Source organism: Lipotes vexillifer, unplaced genomic scaffold (genome assembly GCF_000442215.2).
Source record: "Lipotes vexillifer unplaced genomic scaffold, Lipotes_vexillifer_v1.1 scaffold25, whole genome shotgun sequence".
Classification (NCBI taxonomy): Eukaryota; Metazoa; Chordata; class Mammalia; order Artiodactyla; family Lipotidae; genus Lipotes; species Lipotes vexillifer.
Window position 1 is genome coordinate 835,848 of NW_006792881.1, and position 18,908 is coordinate 854,755.

An 18,908-nucleotide genomic window follows, 5' to 3' on the forward strand; every position below is an offset into this window, starting at 1 on the left:
TTTTAGTTTTATTGATCTTTGCTATTGTTTTCTTTGTTCCTATTTCATTTATTTCTGCTCTGATCTTTACGATTTCTTTCCTTCTACTAACTTTGGGTTTTGTTTGTTCTGCATTCTCTAGTTCCTTTAGGTGTCAGGTTAGTTTGTTTATTTGAGATGTTTCTTGTTTCTTGAGGTAGGATTGTGTTGCTACAAACTTCCCTCTTAGAACTGCTTTTTCTGCATCCCATAGGTTTTGGATCATCGTGTTTTCATTGTCATTTATCTCTAGGTATTTTTTGATTTCCTCTTTGATTTCTTCAGTGATCCCTTGGTTATTTAGTAACGTATTATTTAGCCTCCATGTGTTTGTGTTCTTTATGTTTTTTTCCCTGTAATTGATTTTAATCTCATAACATTGTGGTCAGAAAAGATGCTTGATATGATTTCAATTTTATTAAATTTACCAAGGCTTGATTTGTGATCCAAGATGTGATCTATCCTGGAGAATGTTCTTTGTGCACTTGAGAAGAAAGTGTAATCTGCTGTTTTTGGATGGAATGTCCTATAAATATCAATGAAATCTCTCTGGTCTATTGTGTCATTTAAAGCTTGTGTTTCCTTATTAATTTTCTTTCTGGATGATGTGTCCATTGGTGTAAGTGAGGTGTTAAAGTCCCCCACTATTACTGTGTTATTGTCAATTTCCTCTTTTATAGCTCTTAGCATTGGCCTTATGTATTGAGGTGCTTCTATGTTGGTGCATCTATGTTTATAATTATTATATTTTCTTGGATTGATCACTTGATCATTATGTAGTGTCCTTCCTTTTCTCTTGTAACATTATTTTAAAGTCTATTTTATCTGATATGAGTATTGTTTCTCCAGCTTTCTTTTGATTTCCATTTGCATGGAATATCTCTTTCTATCCCCTCACTTTCAGTCTGTATGTGTCCTTAGGTCTGAAGTGGGTCTCTTGTAGACAGTATATATATGGGTCTTGTTTTTGTGTCCATTCAGCGAGCCTGTGTCTTTTGGTTGGAGCATTTAATCCATTCACATTTAAGGTAATTATTGATATGTATGTTCCTGTTACCATTTTCTTAATTGTTTTTAGTTTGTTTTGGTAGGTCTTTTTCTTCTCCCACTTAGAGAAGTTCCTTTAGCATTTGTTGTAGAGCTGGTTTGGTGGTGCTGAATTCTCTTAGCTTTTGCTTGTCTGTAAAGCTTTTGATTTCTCTATTGAATCTGAATGTGATCCTTGCCAGGTAGATTAATCTTGGTTGTATGTTCTTCCCTTTCATCACTTTAAGTATATCATGCCACTCCCTTCTGGCTTGTAGAGTTTCTTCTGAGAAATCAGCTGTTAACCTTATGGGACTTGCCTTGTATGTTATTTGTCCTTTTTCCCTTGTTGCTTTTAATAGTTTTTCTTTGTCTTTAATTTCTGTCAATTTGATTACTATGTGTCTCAGTGTGTTTCACTTGGGTTTATCCTGCCTGGGACTCTGTGCTTCCTGTACTTGGGTGGCTATTTCCTTTCCCATGTTAGGGAAGTTTTCAACTATAATCTTTTCAAATATTTTCTCAGGTCCTTTCTCTCTCTCTTCTCTTTCAGGGACCCCTGTAATGTGGATGTTGCATTTAATGTTGTCCCAGAGGTCTCTTAGGCTGTCTTTATTTCTTTTCATTCTTTTTTCTGTATTCTGTTCCGTGGCAGTGAATTCCACCATTCTGTCATCCAGGTCACTTATCTGTTCTTCTGCCTCAGTTATTCTGCTATTGATTCCTTTTAGTGTATTTTTCATTTCAGTTATTGTATTGTTCATCTCTGTTTATTTGTTCTTTAATTCTTCTAGGTGTTTTTTTGTTTAATTCTTCTAAGTCTTTGTTAAACATTTCTTGCATCTTCTCAATCTTTGCCTCCATTCTTTTTCCGAGGTTCTGGATCATCTTCACTATCATTATTCTGAATTCTTTTTCTGGAAGGTTGCCTATCTCCACTTTGTTTAGTTGTTTTTCTGGGGTTTTATCTTGTTCCTTCATCTGGTGCATAGTCCTCTGCCTTTTCTTTTTTTTTTTTTTTTGCGGTACACGGGCCTCTCACTGTTGTGGCCTCTCCTGTTGCAGAACACAGGCTCCGGACGCGCAGGCTCAGCAGCCATGGCTCACGGCCCCAGCCGTTCCGCAGTATGTGTGATCCTCCCAGACTGGGGCACGAACCCATGTCCCCTGCATCGGCAGGTGGACTCTCAACCACTGCGCCACCATGGAAGCCCTGCCTTTTCATTTTGTCTGTCTTTCTGTGAATGTGGTTTTCGTTCCACAGGCTTCAGGATTGTATTTCTTCTTGTTTCTGCTGTCTGTCCTCTGGTGGATGAGGCTATCTAAGAGGTTTGTGCAAACTTCCTGATGGGAGGGACTGGTGGTGGGGAGAGCTGGTTGTTACTCTGATGGGCAGAGCTCAGTAAAACTTTAATCCCCTTGTCTGTTGATGGGTGGGGCTGAGTTCCCTCCCTGTTGGTTGTTTGGCCTGAGGTGACCCAGCACCTGAGCCTGCAGGCTCTTTGGTTGGGCTAATGGTGGACTCTGGGAGGGCTCACACCAAGGAGTACTTCCTAGAACTTCTGCTGCCATTGTCCTTGTCCCTGCAGTGAGCCACATCACCCCCCCACCTCTGGAAGAGATGCTCCAACACTAGTAGGTGGGTCTGGTTCACTCTCCTATGGGGTCACTGCTCCTTTCCCCTGAGTCCTGATGTGCACACTTGTTTGTGTGTGCCCTTCAACAGTGGAGTCTCTGTTTCCTCCGGTCCTGTTGAAGTCCGGCAATCAAATCCCACTCGCCTTCAAAGTTGGATTCTCTGGGAATTCCTCCTCCCATTGCCATATCCCCAGGTTGGGAAGCCTGATGTGGGGCTCAGAACCTTCACTCCAATGGGTGGACTGCTGTAGTATAATTGTTCTCCAGTTTGTGAGTCACCCACCCAATGGTTATGGGATTTGATTTTATTTGATTGCACCCCCCCTACCATCTCATTGTGGCTTCTCCTTTGTCTTTGACGTGGGGTATCTTTTTTGGTGAGTTCCAGTGTCTTCCTGTTGATGATTGTTCAGCAGTTAATTGTGATTCCGGTGCTCTCACAAGAGGGAGTGAGTGCATGTCCTTCTACTCTGCCATCTTGAACCAATCTCAGTATATGTTATCTTAATTAACAGTGCCCCAAAGTTGGAAGGATGTCAGAGTGCTTGCTAGAGTCCAAGGAAATTATTTTCCCAAATTAAATTTTGTGAGTTTTCTTGGATCTAGATGTGTTTGTTAGTTTGATTTTTTTGGCATTGAACAGAAACAGAGTTTTTCATTCCAATCATGTCAAGTCACCAAAGAGTAAAATTGCCAAGATGTGCAATGCCTCTTTGCCCATCCATGCTCCTATGTGTACCAGTAAGGAAGGTGATGTGCAGGGACAGAGGAGAGTGGTTAAGTACACAGGCTCTACAGATGGACTACTTTGTTTGCTCTGCCTCTTATTGGCTCTGTGACCGGGGCTAAGTTATTTAATAATCTCTCTGCTCCCATCCCTATAAAGTGAGGAATGATAGTAGCACCCGCCTTGTAAGGTTGTTGTGAATGGTAAATGAGATGATCGATGTACAGTATGTAGCTCAGTGCCTAGCACCTAGAAAGCACTTGCAGAAACATAGCTATATTTTATTATTGTTGTCATTATTATAATATTATTTTTAAGACTCCAATTGCACATTTTTACTCTTCTCTAGTTATATAGCTTTTTTATGTTATAGTGGAGAGAAAAATTTGAGAACCTAGAAGCTTGAAATTTCTTACTAGCACTTTGAGTAGTTTAGGTAATTCTTTTACTATTTCTGTCTGGGACTCTTCTTTTTTTTTTAAACATCTTTATTGGGGTATAATTGCTTTACAATGGTGTGTTAGTTTCTGCTTTATAACAAAGTGAATCAGTTATACATATACATATGTTCCCATATCTCTTCCCTCTTGCGTCTCCCTCCCTCCCACCCTCCCTATCCCACCCCTCCAGGCGGTCACAAAGCACCGAACCGATATCCCTGTGCCATGAGGCTGCTTCCCACTAGCTATCTACCTTATGTTTGTTAGTGTATATATTGGGATTCTTCTTTTTCAAACACCCCTGAGCCTTCCCCATTTCTGTCCTTTACCTAGAGGAGGCAAGCTCTAGGTAAAGTGTGGTTTGTCCACTGTCCTATTAGATGTACTGACACAACTTAATGTGAAGCAACTTGCAGAGATGATATTGAGGCAGTTAATGTTTTGTCTTATTTTTTCAGCTAACATGTCTAGTCTACATCATCAATAGCATGAACAATTTTATATAATCATAGTAGGATTTCTTTTGTTTTGAATTCCTTCATCTTTTCAGTAAACTGTGATGTCAGTTTGATGATAATTCTTTTTGTTCTAATCTCTAGTGTTATAACTCAGTGGAAAATAGCTTGTTTGCTAAAAAAACATGCACGTTGGACCAACATGATAAGGGCTGAAATACAAGAAATTATAGATAAAATTCAGGATGCTGAACTTAGACGCAGTGAATTATTACAAGAGGTAAAGGAACTCAAGGAACTTAGTATTTACTCCCTATATTGCATGTCAGTAATTCTTCAGTATTTCATTAAACCTTACCTTATTAAAAGGTATTTTGCTTTCTGCTGATTTCATGTTTAGAGTGAATTATGTAACTTTCTTGAGAAATGTAGCCAATTGCTCTGTATTAACTATAGGAATTTAGCAAAGTAGCAATTCTGTCCAGAATATGCTTTTGAAGCATGTAACTGAAACTTGAAGATAGTGTTTAGGGAAACTATCTAAAAATAAGGAGACTAAACATCATTTATTTAGCTCCTATATTCATCCTGTGCCTACCCTCCATCCCCTACTATTCCCATTCCCCATTTCCTCAAGTCATTTATAGCTATTGTTTGGTGAAGAAATTAATCTCTGGAGGGAAAAAAGATCCCCCTCAGTGGTTACTAAGAAATAATATAACCTGAAATCAGAGCTAAGTCTCATGCACAGAAATATTAATTTACCCGGCTGTTTGAAAATTTAATACTGACTGCTACAAAACAAATGATAAATCCTCATTTATTTCCCCTAATTAGACCAGTTTTAGAGAAAATGAGATCAATGAGTTTTTGGCACGGATTGAACAACTTACATTAGAATTAAAACAAGAGGAAGAGGAATTTGTTGCCAAAGAAAAAAAGTTAATTCGAGAGTTGAGCAAGTATGAGGTAAATTTTATTTTACGTCTAAGAATAATTTTAGATGGTGATATGCAGGGGAGGGTATATTTCATGCTATTTTAATCAGTTAGAAGTAAAGTAAATCTTCTAGTATAAACAAGACTACAATTAAATTATGAATCTTTCTTCTTTTTCTAAAAAAGAAATAGAACAACAAGAAATATGTTTTCAGTTAAAAAAAAAAATCACACACTCCAAGTTTTGTGGAAGTGCTGGCAAAATCCATGAAGACAGGTAGAGTGTTGGATAAAACCATGAAGAGCCGGAACAGGAGAGGCTGGAGAGAGTAATGAAGGGTGAGGGAGACCAAGAAGGCCAATCTCAGAAGTCCTCCTTAAAACAGGGCATGGCACTGACCTGGGAACTGCCAAGGGCTGACCTGAGGTAGAACAGAGCATGGATGATGGGGGAGGTGGAGAGAAAAGTCACTGCAAGGACCCAAGGGGCCCAGAGTGGCTAGGTCTCTGGAAACACAGCAGAAAACAAACCTTTTCAAGGTGATGGTGTTACCTTGATAGACAAGGGCATGTTTCTTGGAGACCACCATTGGAAGAGTAGCTGAGGAGAAGAGAGATGGTAGCAGAAGGCTTCCTCAACTTGATTCAGTTTGAAGAGGGAAAAAAAGGCCTGACTACCCCAAAGAGAAGCTTTATTTGAAGGCAAGGGAGTAGGGAGTCCTTACATTTCAAAGTTTAGATCTTACCCTGATCCAAGCCCACTCTTCCTCCCACCACACACACCCTGCCACATCCTGCAGAAACCCTCTGCAGATAACTGGTCCCAGAAAAAGCCAATTCTTTCTAATGTAAATATTAAAAAAGAAGCAGATATGTCTTCCACACAAAAATACTATGAGAAAAACAAGTGAAGGGGCAATGAAACTTTCCATCAAATGAAGAACGCTCAGAAAAATGGTGCTGGAACAGATGAAAACTGTGACTCAACATCCCTCCATGAATTCAGAAAAAAATAATTTCATAGAAGTGCCAAGGAAGATTAGCAATATGGAAATACAGGAACTCAGGGAAGAGACGTCAGAAGGGGATGGCCAGAAATAGGAAGAGGGGAAATGGGAACTGGCACAACTCAGGGAACAAACCAGGGAAAGAAAGCATTGCACAAACCTATACAAAATTAGAAGGAACAGAAGGAAGAAGCAAGGCGGAAAGCATTTCTCCATTGGTTGTAGCATGTGTGGGTACCCAGTATTTTTCTAGATGCTGAAAAACACAAATTTTTAAGAAGGGGGAAAAAAACAGAAGCCTTATGAAGCTTACATTCTAGTGGGGTGGGGGAGATTGAAAATAACAAGATAAACAGTAGAACATGTAATATATTCAGTGGTGATAAATGCTCTAGAGAAAATAAAACAGGGAAGTGGGATAGGGTGAGTGTATGTAATGCGGTCTGTGTGCCATTTTAAACAGGGAATCAGAGAAGGGTACAGCCCCAAAGGCTATGAGGAAGTGTGATGTGCAGATATCTGGAGAAGGTGGCTGCAGGCAGAGGACATGCTGAGCATGCACGTTCTGAGGCAGGACTGTCCTATTTGAGGAATGACAAGGAGGCAGTGTGGCTGCAGCAGAGTTGGGGGTGAGTGCTGGAGATTCTAGGGACTCATCTTCCAGAAGCAGATGCTGACATGGAATTAGGAGTGCAAAGGTTTATTAGGGTGTAATGCCTATGAAAGGACTGGGCAGGGGCCATTATGTAAACTGCAAACTCTCTGGGGAACTCCAGAGCAAGGATCATCCATTAGAAGAGGCCTGCCTTGGGCAGAAATGGCTATACCCCTGTACCATCTCTTTGCTCACACAGTTAGTTGGAGGCCACCCCTCAAAGAGCATGGTCTTGGCTAGATAGCCAAGGCCACTGTGAAGGAGCCAACCACACTGGAGGCTGTCAGCTAACCACACTCCTTGCCACAGGACAGTGAATTCTTCCTTGAGGGTAGATCTAAAAGGTGCATCCCCAGGCTTGCCACACCTTGTGAGAACTTTGTATTTCGCTCTGCATGGGCTGGGAAGCCAATAGTAGGTTCTGAGTGAAGATTATTTATTCTGAAATAATCTGATTTTCATTTAAATAGGATCACTCTAGCTGCTATGTTGAGCAGAATTTAGGAAAGCACTGGTGGATGCAGGAAGACCAATTAGCAAGCTAGAGCAATACACCAAGTGGTTCAAGTAGCTTGAACCAGAATGATAACTGAGGAGGTGGTTGGAAGTAGTCAGCATCTCAGATGTTTTTTGAAATAGAGCTGACGGAGTTTACCAGTCGTACTTAATGGTAAACAAATGAAGGCAATCCTCTTAGAGTCAGGAATAAGACAAGGACACCATTTAACATTGCGTTCAAGCTTATACAATGAAATTAGGCAAAATAAGTAAATTAGAAGTATAAGACTGCAGATGAGAAAATTTCTGCAGACAGTCTGCTTGCCAGGCTGTGTGCTCCCTGAAGGACTCTGTCCACCTGTGCCTCATTTACACAAAGTCATAGACAGATGGCAGCCTGTGCGCCATTATTATAAATCCCTTTTCCCCTTGAAAATCATCATCAACAACCCTGGGCACACTGGAATCCCATTTCTGCCTTTAGTTCAGTGGCATGAGGAGCCCAAATTGGAGAGGAAGCACCCTCAGATTTTGGTTTATGGAACCATTATTGTACCCTTGATAGAATCATTCTTCTCAACAGTAGTAAGATCTCTGGACTGACAGAACAAAATTCACAGGGAGGGGGAACAAAATCATTAGGTTTAATAGTGAGAAGGCCCACTGCTACTTGGGCCCCTGACCCAAAATTCCCAAGGAAAACAGCCCTGAATATCAGTCACTGGTTCAGAATGTAAACTTCCAAATCTTGAGAGGTGTTTTCTTCTAGGCGGTGCTGTGACTAAGTCTTCTGTAGACTTGGCTCCGATACCCAGGGGCCTCCACTACAATGTTCCTATCAGGGCTTGCAAAGCCTTCTGCGTCACTCTGATCTAGCACTGACACATTGATCACGGTTGGATCTACTGGGTCCTTCAGCCCTGTGTCTGGCAAGGTTCAGTCAGAGAAACAGAACTACCAGGAAAGGGGTTTATTAGAGGATTTGACCTTCTGCCATTGTGGGAGCTCGTTATGTAGTCTAGTGAGTCTTTTAGCTTTACATCTGGAGCCAGGGCCCAAAGGCAGCAGGGTAGGCAGTTCGGAAGGAAAGATGGACAGGAAGTGGAGAAAGCAAGGTCAAACTGGAAGTCGCAGGATGAGCGGGACTCATGAGCTTGGACTGGTACCTGCATTGGCCTCTCTCCTTTCCAACGCTTCAACCCCCCAAAATTGCAGCAGAAGCCGGAGCCTTTCATCACTGGGCTACGTATGCACGTGGCTCAGGACTCAGGGAAGCTGAGGGAAGATTTGAATGATCTGAAGAAGCTGTGGGCCTGACAGGTCACCCAGCTCCAAGAAGCTGAGCCAGCAAACACCACCTTGCCTGAGCTGCAGCAGCATCTGATACGCAAACCCTCACTCCTAGCGTAAAAGAAGAGCGTGGTTTCTTGTCAGGGTGCTGCTGGCAGCTTCAGCCTTGTGCAGGCAATGGGAATGAATTAATGCATTCACATGCCTCCTTATCCCCCCAGGCCATTCTTTTTTTATAGAATATAGTATAGATATGCGTTTCTTAATACTGCAGTCTGGAGAATTTACTCCTGATTCTGCATAGTAATATTTTTATATTACAGTGTTTTATGTATGTTTTTGTCTTTCTGTATTATTCATAAGGATTCTAATGGTAATTTGGAATGGGACAGCATATCACTGTATTAATTAGGGTACGAGCAAGGTGCTCTATCAAAGAGATGCCAAAATGCAGTGAACATAAGCAAGATGTGTACTAAAGGGTTAACAATCCTCTATCCTTTACTAGGAAATTGACCTTGGCTTAACTTTCTGGCTCTTCCCCTCGTTGCCTGATAAAGGTGGATTATCAGTTGTATTATCAGGCAACATTGCTTATATAGAACAACCCTTTATTAGTATGCTGCATCTTGACCAGGAGAATAACTAGCGGGAAACCAGAGCATTGGGCTTTCCTGGATTTGGTGCCTCTTTTAAATGGGCATGTCCCTTGTATAGACCTAGAAGGTATGCCGAAGAGATGTTGGTTCCAATTTAAACATGGGGCTTCTAGGCCAGGGAGTCCTTCACATCTACCCCTGTAGATCTCCTTCTCTTGCACTAACTTACCACTTTGGTGGGGTCAATGGAAACTAGCCTCCGGTAGGCTATTTTGTGAGGGCATCTCCTGCTGGGGAAGCATGTCTGGCATTGCTCTGCTGGCCCTCAGGGTTTCCTTTAAATTATGTGTGTATGCAACTTAGATAAAAATAAAAAATAAAAGTTTTTAAGAGTAAACTGGGTCAATTATGGCCAGTTTAAATCTTTGAGTCTGAGTATCTATTTAAGACAGATACTCAGATACTTCTGACATGATGGTTACAGAAGAGAGATGTTTATTTCTCTTTCCCGGTATAGGCTGAAGGGAAGGGGTGGAGGGCTGGAAGGGTAGCTCTGCCACCCTTGGCATGAGACTAACATCTGTGGGTGCAAGTGGCAGCTTCCATTCTCATCCTCTTCCAGCCAAGGGAAGGAGGAAGGACCCAGGGGGCACATACCCCTTCCTGTTGAGGGGCAGGACCCAGAAATGGCACACCCCACTTCTGCTCACAAACTCATTGGTCACACCCACCTGCAAGGGAAGCTGAGAAATCACTCTAGTTGTCAGCCATATGCTCAGCTAAAACTCAAAGAGTCCTGATATCAAAGGACAGGAGAGTGGATAGTAAATGTCAGTTGGCTGTCTTTGCCTTAGTCACTATTTTAAATCCACCCTGACTTTCTAAGAGAGATTCAACTATATTCCACTTGAAACTAAATAAAACCTGAGTTTGAATAAATAAGCAGGCATTTTCATGTTTTACTTTCGGCACTTTTAACCCATTTATTGTAGTATCATGTCCATTTGTTTCTACCCCCTTCCCATTTCTTACTAACATCCACATTTCTTAGAGATGGTATATATTTTGTTTTTCTGCCTGGTTTTGTTTTGTTTTTTTTTCATAAAATATGATCAATCAAGAGAAAGTTTCTCAAATATGTTTTTGGGGTACACATTAGGTAGCAGTAATAGAACCATAGCAGTACAGCTATAGAACTGAAAGGATCTTTGGAGAGCCCAGTGAATTTAATCTCCTAACAGTATAGATTGCCAGAGAGTCAGTGAGTCAGCCAACAAATATTTATTAAATATCTAGTATGTGCCAGATACCTTTCTATGCACCTTAGGATAAGAGGAATCCAGGACAGACAGAACTTTCCCCACCAAAGAACTTACCTTCTACTCTAGAATACTGTGTGAATTCTCCAAAATCATACCTCACAATCAGCTTTACTGTCTTTAAAGCAAAGATTCGCTGAGGAAACACAAATTAACAAAGAAAAGGAAGGTGAACTAGTCGAGTGTCTTCCACAGCTTCAGGTGGCAGAAGAAGAATACATGGACAAAAACAGACAGTTTGAAAATCTCAGTGATATTCTTACAGGTACATATGAAGCACTTAGTAATTGAACTCAAGCCCAGGTAAGGATTTCACTGTTGTCTGCTAACACAAAGTGGATCATTCATCACAAGCCAATGGTGAAATTCTCCCAACTTCTCCCATCACCTTTAACTCTCTATTCTCTAGTTTTTGCCTCTTCTATTAATTTCCTCTTCTCTGCACCACAATCTTACTGTTAACTCTTATCAAATTCCTCCTTTTCTCTTTTAAAACTGTTTAAAATTAAGAATTAGTAGCAACTATATTATATGGTTTCTCTCTGTATTTGCTAAAGGTAAAACCAACTCCTTTATCTCCTGCCATGTGGAAAATTTTTTGTTTCTTAACATGAATTTACAGCTTGACTTTAATCATTTTCTAGCTATGACTTTAATCATTTATAAGGTATGTACTCCTTAGACTTTTTTCACTAATCTGCCCCTAAGGCAGAGATAGATAAGAGCTTGTCTCAGATCTGGGGGCTTCATAGAGAAGATGAAATGTGTCTGAAAGTATGCATATTTTGCATTTTATTACATGGCACACCATGTGTGTGTTTAATATAGAAAATAATTATTTTCTCCACAAAAATTGGATGTGGTCATCTAACCCTGAACCCCAAATTTCACAGATCCAGAACCATCCCTAGAGGTGTGAGTCTTGTTTTGAATTTGGGGAGTAAAGGATCATTATCCAAGGATTTAGGTTATTAAGCAGGACAACTTCTAGAACTTCTGTCTTCTAGATGATGGAAGAAGTGCCATTGGAATCAGGCCAGGACCAAAATTACAGAAAATTTGCACATTTTTTACTGGAAAGGGAGTAAAAATTGTGCACTGTGGTGGGACTGACCAGCTGGCAAAGATGAATATGGGGATAGGAATTAAAGCAGTGTGTCAAAACAGGGTAGTCATACGGAAACCCAATATGGTCAAGTGTGAAATAAACAGATATTCAAAATGAATAGTGGTAATTTTCAAGGAAGGTGGATTTTTAAGAATATAGGAATATTATAAGAAAAAGTACCTGGGTCTGGTTCCCATTCCTCAGTTGATTTTCCACTTTTGCCACATTTTCATTTAGTCAGCTCAGTTAGGTTTTCTTGTTTTTTTTTTTTACCACTTTTACCAAGACTTGCAACATATATGTACTCCGTTCCCAATTTTCTACTCCCCCACCCTTCCTTCATCGCTTCTTGCACTGGGTGGAGGATATAAGAAACACTATGAGTATAAAAATAAGCAATATATTGCAGTATATTGCAAGAACTGATTCTCTTAAGTCAAAGAAAAGGGATAAAATACTGAAGAAAGTAGAGAAAAGAGAGGAAGGCAGGAGAAAAGAAGGAAAGGTGACATGAGAGCAATGTGCTTCAGAGAGTAGGAAAGTATACTTCACCTGCCAGGAGTGAGACTTACAGAGGGTAGAATATAAAGGCTCAGTACACATAAAGAATAATGTGACTTGTGATTAAATATGATGGATAAAACACATGCATCTATCTTTGCTCCCTAATAAAACTTCATAAAATATGTGCAAAAGATTTATTTAAAGATATAAAACCACAAGTACAAAGAGACTGGCAGAGAAGACATCAACAGATAATAAATAACAGCAAATCATTGGAAGGTGTAATTGGATAGAGGTATTAGCAGAAAAAGAAGTTTAACTAGCAAGTGCTCACAGAGAAGCATAGCATGAGGACAAGTTCTCTCCTCAGGACCAGGGAAGTCTTGGACATTGGAGGACAGGGATACTGTGAAGCCTGAGATGAGTCGTGGGGCTGAAGATTCGCTGAAAGTCTTTATAGCGAGCAGTTAGACCCCCAGGTCAAATGTCCTCTTCTGTGCCACTGACTGACTATTCCTCCACAATGCCAGCAGAGAAATTGGGCAAGAGGGTTCTAAACTTCAGGATATCAGATATGGCTGAGCGCAGAAAACAGGTGCTGTTCTGAGACCCCCTTCCACTGCTCAGCTTGATGAAGGCTGCCAGACAGTTGTGTTATAACTCTTCTGTGATCCCTTCCCCACCCTGAAGATGGTTGGATTCTTCCCCAAGGACACTGAACAGTTTCAAAGAGCTCCACAGAATCTAACATTAGAGAGCCCCCCAACAAAATGGGTGATCACTTCCTGATCACTGTACAGTGAAGTCCACCCAGGAACCAAACCTTTTAGTCCCTCACCCTTAAGTAGGATTAGATAGTCAAAGATCACCAGACATCTCAGGAAAAACTCCAGCATGAATGACATAAACTAAAGCAGATAGAAAAACAGAACTTGGTGGAAACATAAACACAAATAACATAAGAATACTTTTAAAGATAAATTCTCAGGGAGTATATATTCTCTCTATATTATTATATATAATATGTATATATTCTGTGTATATTGCTCAGAATATATGTTCTCTCTAGTATAGAGAATATATCTTAAAGTATATTCTTAGAGAAATAAGATATTGCATTTATGAAAAAGAACAAGATGCTTAAAGAACAAAGAACAAAAAAGAGCTCTTAAAAATAAAAAATATAGCAACTAAAATTTTAGAATTCAATAGGATTATGAGAAAAGTTAAGGAAATCTCTCCAAAAATAGAAAAAAAAATAAGACAACAGGATAAAATGGTAAGGAAATTATAAAACTGTTCTGAGGTGTCAAATACCTGACTAACAGGAAGACCAGAAAAAGAGGCCAGAAAAAAAATGGGAAGTATGAAGTTATCAATGAAATATTACAAACATATTTCTCAGAACTGGAGAATATGAACTTCCTATTTTAAAGGGCCTTAAAGGGCCTGTCAATCCCCAGTACAATATATGAAAGAAAAGACGTTAAGCTACATCACTGTTGGATTTCAGGAGAAAAAAAAAAAAAAGAGAAGATCCTAAAAGCTTCTAGAGAGAAAAAGCAGATCTCACACAAAAGATTAGTATGAGAATGGTCTCAGACTTCTTTACATCAATATCATAATAGAATTTAGAAGACATTGCCCTCAAAATTTTGAGAGAAAATAATTTCCAACATTAGCTACCCATCCAAACTACCAGTCAAGTATAGATTTAGAATAGAGATATATTTAGATATACAAGATCTCATTTACTCTGTCTCAGGAAGCCACATAAAATTTGCTTCAACAAGCAGAGGAAATAAATCAAGAGAAAGAAAAAGGTATGAGATTCAGAAAGCAGGAGGTCCAACATGAGAGAGATGCAGAGGGAAGTCCCAGGAGGTCAGCTTTGCGGGAGGACTAAAGAAAAATGTACAGAAGGTAGTGGGAGAGGGTAGAGAAAGGGAACTGATGGATTACGTAACATGTTTGACCACGTGGGAAGTAATGTTCAGAAAGATTTTACAATTCTATTATAGATTTTGATATGAATTAATGACATGTATGTGGAAAACTAAGCAATTCTTTTAAAAAGTGAGGTAATGTTTACCTCCAGGAAAAACAAACTATATAAGAAAGGAAGTGTAATCATACTATACTGTTTGTCTCATCAGTGAATAATATTTACATTGTCATAATGATCCAAACAGTTAAAATTCATTTAAACAAAATCCACAACTTCATGAGGAGGTTGAGGGAGGGAACATGGAGCTGCGGGTGTGGGCGGGAGGTGTAGGGATGGGGGTAAGTGGGCTGTGTCCTCTACTATGTTAGGAAGCGAGCAGAAGAAGTTAAGAAAGAAAATAAAGAAAAAAGTTTCTTAAAGAAAATATTTTAAGAAAAAAATTTTTAAGAAAATGTAAGAGGAAAAATTTAAAATGAGTTAAAAATGGTTGATTCTGAGGAGTCAAACACAGGGGTGGATGCAGCATTGGGGAGCGCCTGACTTCCAGTGTTTGTTATAAGCCTTATCATAGTGTTTGGCTTCTAAAACCAGGCATATGTCTTATTTTGATTATTGTCTTTTAATTAAAGAACACTGTAGGTGGTTATTTTTTTCTCTCTCTCCTTTTTATAGCACAAAAGCAGGAGCAGAATTTACTGAATGATCACATTTCTCAATTGTCAAGAGACTTTTTAAGATACCTTAACAACACGGTAAAGAGTCAATGTATTTATTCCTTTTTCTTTTATTAGAATATTGGTATATACAGACAGTGATACTTACCTAGCACATTAGAGTTTTCAAGAAATTCACATTTTTTTAACTTACCCTGTTCATATCAATGTTTTGAAATTTTTAGTCACAACATACACATATGTATATAGATATATACATATACACACACATATATATATATACGTGTGTGTGTGTGTGTTTGTATGTAGAGAGAGAGCAACTTCAGAAGCAATGAACATGTAACCTGGGACTTCCCCAGTGGTCCAGTGGTTAAGAATCCACCTTCCAATGCCAGGGGCACAGGTTCGATCCCTGGTCAGGGAATAAGATCCCAAATGCCATGCCGTGTGGCCGAAATATAAAAAAAACAAAACAAAGCAAAAAACTGGAAAATCACTGGGGAGGATTCAGTTTCCTTATGTAAAAGGTAGAGATTGGAGTATGCTTCCTAAGATTCTTTTCAGATCTGTTATTCTGGTAAATTCCTATGAAGACAAGGATAAGTGGGCCAAAGTTGTGGGTGTGGAGGGGGTGAATGAAATGGGAGCAGGTGAATACATGCTTACTACCTTTTCAAATTTTATAATCAATACTTAATGATAAACATATGTATGTGGAGTTGGTTAATTAAAAATAAAATGTATTCTTTGAGAGTCACTGATCTCAAAAGTAACTTTCAGTGCATTATGGAAATAGAAACATAGGAAGGGGAAAATTACAAGTAAGTATACTATATATATAATTCTATATTCTTTATAAGATGCTGCTAGGGATGATTATACAATGTACAAAGATTATGTGATTTATAGCAGTATAATAATAGAAAACTGCTTAGAGAATTCAGTAGAGAAAACTGTAGAGAACTCTGAAAAATCCATAAAGTAATATTCTTCTTCTTTTGAGAAATATTAAATCCTCACTGAAAGAGCCTCAATAAATTCCACTCCCTGCTTCCCCATTTTTGCCAGGTAATTGTTCATATGTCAAAGTATATTCTATTTTGTGAAATTGTCTCAACAACTTAACTTTGGCTCTTAACTTGGGATCCATAGACTCATTTCCCAGAGTCCATTCACTTTGGAGTTTATATAAAGTTTTTCAAGGGAAGGTGTCTATAACCTCTGCTGATGGTCAAGGAGTTACAGTTGACCCTTTAACAACATAGGTTTGAATTCTGTGGGTCCATTTATATGCGGATATTTTTCAATGAATGAGTACTACAGTACTACTCAGTCTGTGGTTGGTTCAATCAGCGGATGTGAAACTGGGGATACAGAGGACCAACTGTAAAGTTACACACAGATTTTTGAGTGGAGGGGGTTTGTGCCCCTCACCCCTGCATTGTTCAAGGGTCAGTTGTAATTAGAACCCCTCTCTGAATGTGGTCCAGGTAAACTAATACACTGGGGCCCTGCTAGTTGAACTCCATGCAATAACTGTGGGTTTTATGTTTGAGCAGAATAAAGTGAAGCAAGAATTAAAACAATTAAGAGATCACGAAAGCCATAAAATCAAAGCTCATTTTGAAGTTCTAAAGCACTTAGAAAATGAAATCTATGTACATGACCTAAAAACAGATGATTTGCTCCTGGAAAATAAAAGATTAAAAGAGGTAAGTTCAAGTGCACTTCACTTTGCACAATGGTCTTGGTTGATTGTCTACACCTGCACTAGTTACAAGAGAAAAGGAGAGAATAACTCTTAAAACTTTTTAAGTGAAACTTAAAGTACGCACAGAAAAGTGCCCAAATCATAAGTGCACAGCTTAATGAATACACTGGGTAACCAACACTTAGATCAAGAAACAAAGCATCAACAGAATCCAGATATCTTCTATTGTGCCTTCCTGTCACTAACCTCCTAACAAGGGTAATGCTATACTGACTTCTAATACCATAGACGAGTTTTGCCTGTTTTTGAACATTATATGTATGAAATGATACAATATGCACTCTTTTGCCCAACATTATGTTTTTGAGGTTCATTCTTATTACTGAGTGAAGGTATGATTCATTCATTCCTTAGTTCTGTATTGTATTGTATTGTATGTATGTATTGTATTCCATTGTATGACTAATATTACAGTTTATTTATACAGTCTACTGTTGATGAGGGTTTAGAGAGTTTCTAATTTGGACTATTACAAAGAGTGTTGCTATGAACATTCTACTACATGTTTTTTAGTGGATAAAATTACATATTTCTTTTGGGTAAACATCTCAAGTATAATTCTAGAGCCATAGGGAGGCATATGGTCCACTTTAGTGTTCAGTGCCAGTCTCCCAAAGACGTTGCACTAACTGCCACTCCCAGCAGTAGTGTATGAGAGCACAGTTGTTCCTCATTCTCTCTGAAACTCGGCCTTTGTCAGTTTAATCATTCTGAGGGTGTATAGAGGTGTCCCTTGGTGGTTTTAATGTGTATTTTCCTGATGATTAATGAAGCACCTATTCATAGGTTGTTGGCCACTTGGATACCCTCTTTGTGGAGTACCTGTCCAGGTCTTGTGCCCATTTAAAAAGTTAGGTTGTCTGTTTCATATTGATTGCAGCTGTTTTAAAAGCAAAGGAATTTGTTCATCCAACCCCTAAAATTAAGGTCTCAATCTCAAATGATTAAATTTTACTTATTTATACTTGAGTTACTTATTTGAATCTGTCACTCACTGGTAACCCTGTGTGACTTTGGGCAGATCATTTAACTTGTGAGCTTCATTTTTCTCCCCTTAAAATGGGAATAACTCCTAAATTCATAGTGTGAAGGTGACTTCTTTGTAAACTGAAAGTACGAAAGAAATGCAATTTTTAAAATATTTTTTTCTGGTAAACCTTATTGACCTCAAAGGTCAGGATCTGTATCAATGTATTTCAAGAGTTTTGCACAATGCCTCACATGTAAAAGGAATTCAGTCCCATTTGATGCTCACAATAACCTGGATAATATATGTGGATATTACATTATGTCCCTTTTATAGATGAGGAAACTGAGTCTCTTTGGGTTTTTTTTGAATTTTTAATAACTGGAAAAATAAAAACAGCCCTACAGCAGTAAGACTCTAAGTAAGGGGATAATCTCTTTACCTCTTTGAGCAATTTTTTTTTCCATTGGTTAACTGGCAACAATTTTCCCACTAATATCATGTGTTTTTTGGTAGAATTAAAATGGCATAAGAGGTACTAATGTACTTTGAAAAGGTAGATGTGCTCTGCAGAGCCCAGGTACCATCAGCAAGAACTTGCACACATCTGACACATCTTCATTCTTCTAGCCCTTGAAACAACCTTGTAAGAAATTTCATCCACCTGTGAAATATTCCACCAGACTGTCTTCTATCAAGATGATGTAGATTATTTATTAATCTAACTGGAATTTTCATTGCTATTTTGGCAATGGGTGAGCAAATGGATGACTGACTATGTTAAAGACCGATTCTAAAAGTTCTGTTTTTGGATTCAAGGTCCACCTACTAGCCCCTGGATGACCCTATTCGTTTATCTTATTCACTTACCACTCTTTGTTTTAATGATCGCATCCCTTCATTCAACAAACATTTTAAGCATCAGTGAGTCCCAAACTCTAGGGAAGGCACAGTGAATACAAATATGAGTAAGACACTGTCCCAAGCCCTTAGAAAGCTCTCAGTCTAACTGGGGAGATGGGTATACAAATGGAAATTACAATTTGGTTGTTAAGTGTGACACAGGGCACATATACAGAGTCACCCAGAGCAAGAGCACCTAATCACACCACGTGAGGAGCTCCAGGGAAAAGTCTGACAGGGTGTCATTAGCATAGAGGTAGGCTTTACACCTGGGAGATGGTGAAATTCCTCAGGGATAGTGAATGAGAACAGTGAGGTGTGAACAGAATTCTGGAGAAAGACAACTTTTAAAGAGTAAACAGAAGAGGAGACCAAAAAGGGGGACTAAGAGAGGAAAGTTGGAGAGTTACAAGAGGCCTGCTG

The 18,908-nt window shown here is 39.1% G+C and overlaps 1 protein-coding gene across 1 annotated transcript in view; it reads left to right on the forward strand.

The window, feature by feature from the left end:
* CCDC175 (coiled-coil domain containing 175) overlaps positions 1–18,908 on the forward strand; it is a 65,667-nt gene that overhangs the window by 40,741 nt on the left and 6,018 nt on the right. The window contains exons 12-16 of the mRNA XM_007466055.1: positions 4,449–4,584; positions 5,142–5,273; positions 10,737–10,875; positions 14,843–14,922; positions 16,404–16,556. Of these exons, the coding sequence (XP_007466117.1) occupies positions 4,449–4,584; positions 5,142–5,273; positions 10,737–10,875; positions 14,843–14,922; positions 16,404–16,556 (640 nt within the window). The remainder of the gene's footprint in view (positions 1–4,448; positions 4,585–5,141; positions 5,274–10,736; positions 10,876–14,842; positions 14,923–16,403; positions 16,557–18,908) is intronic.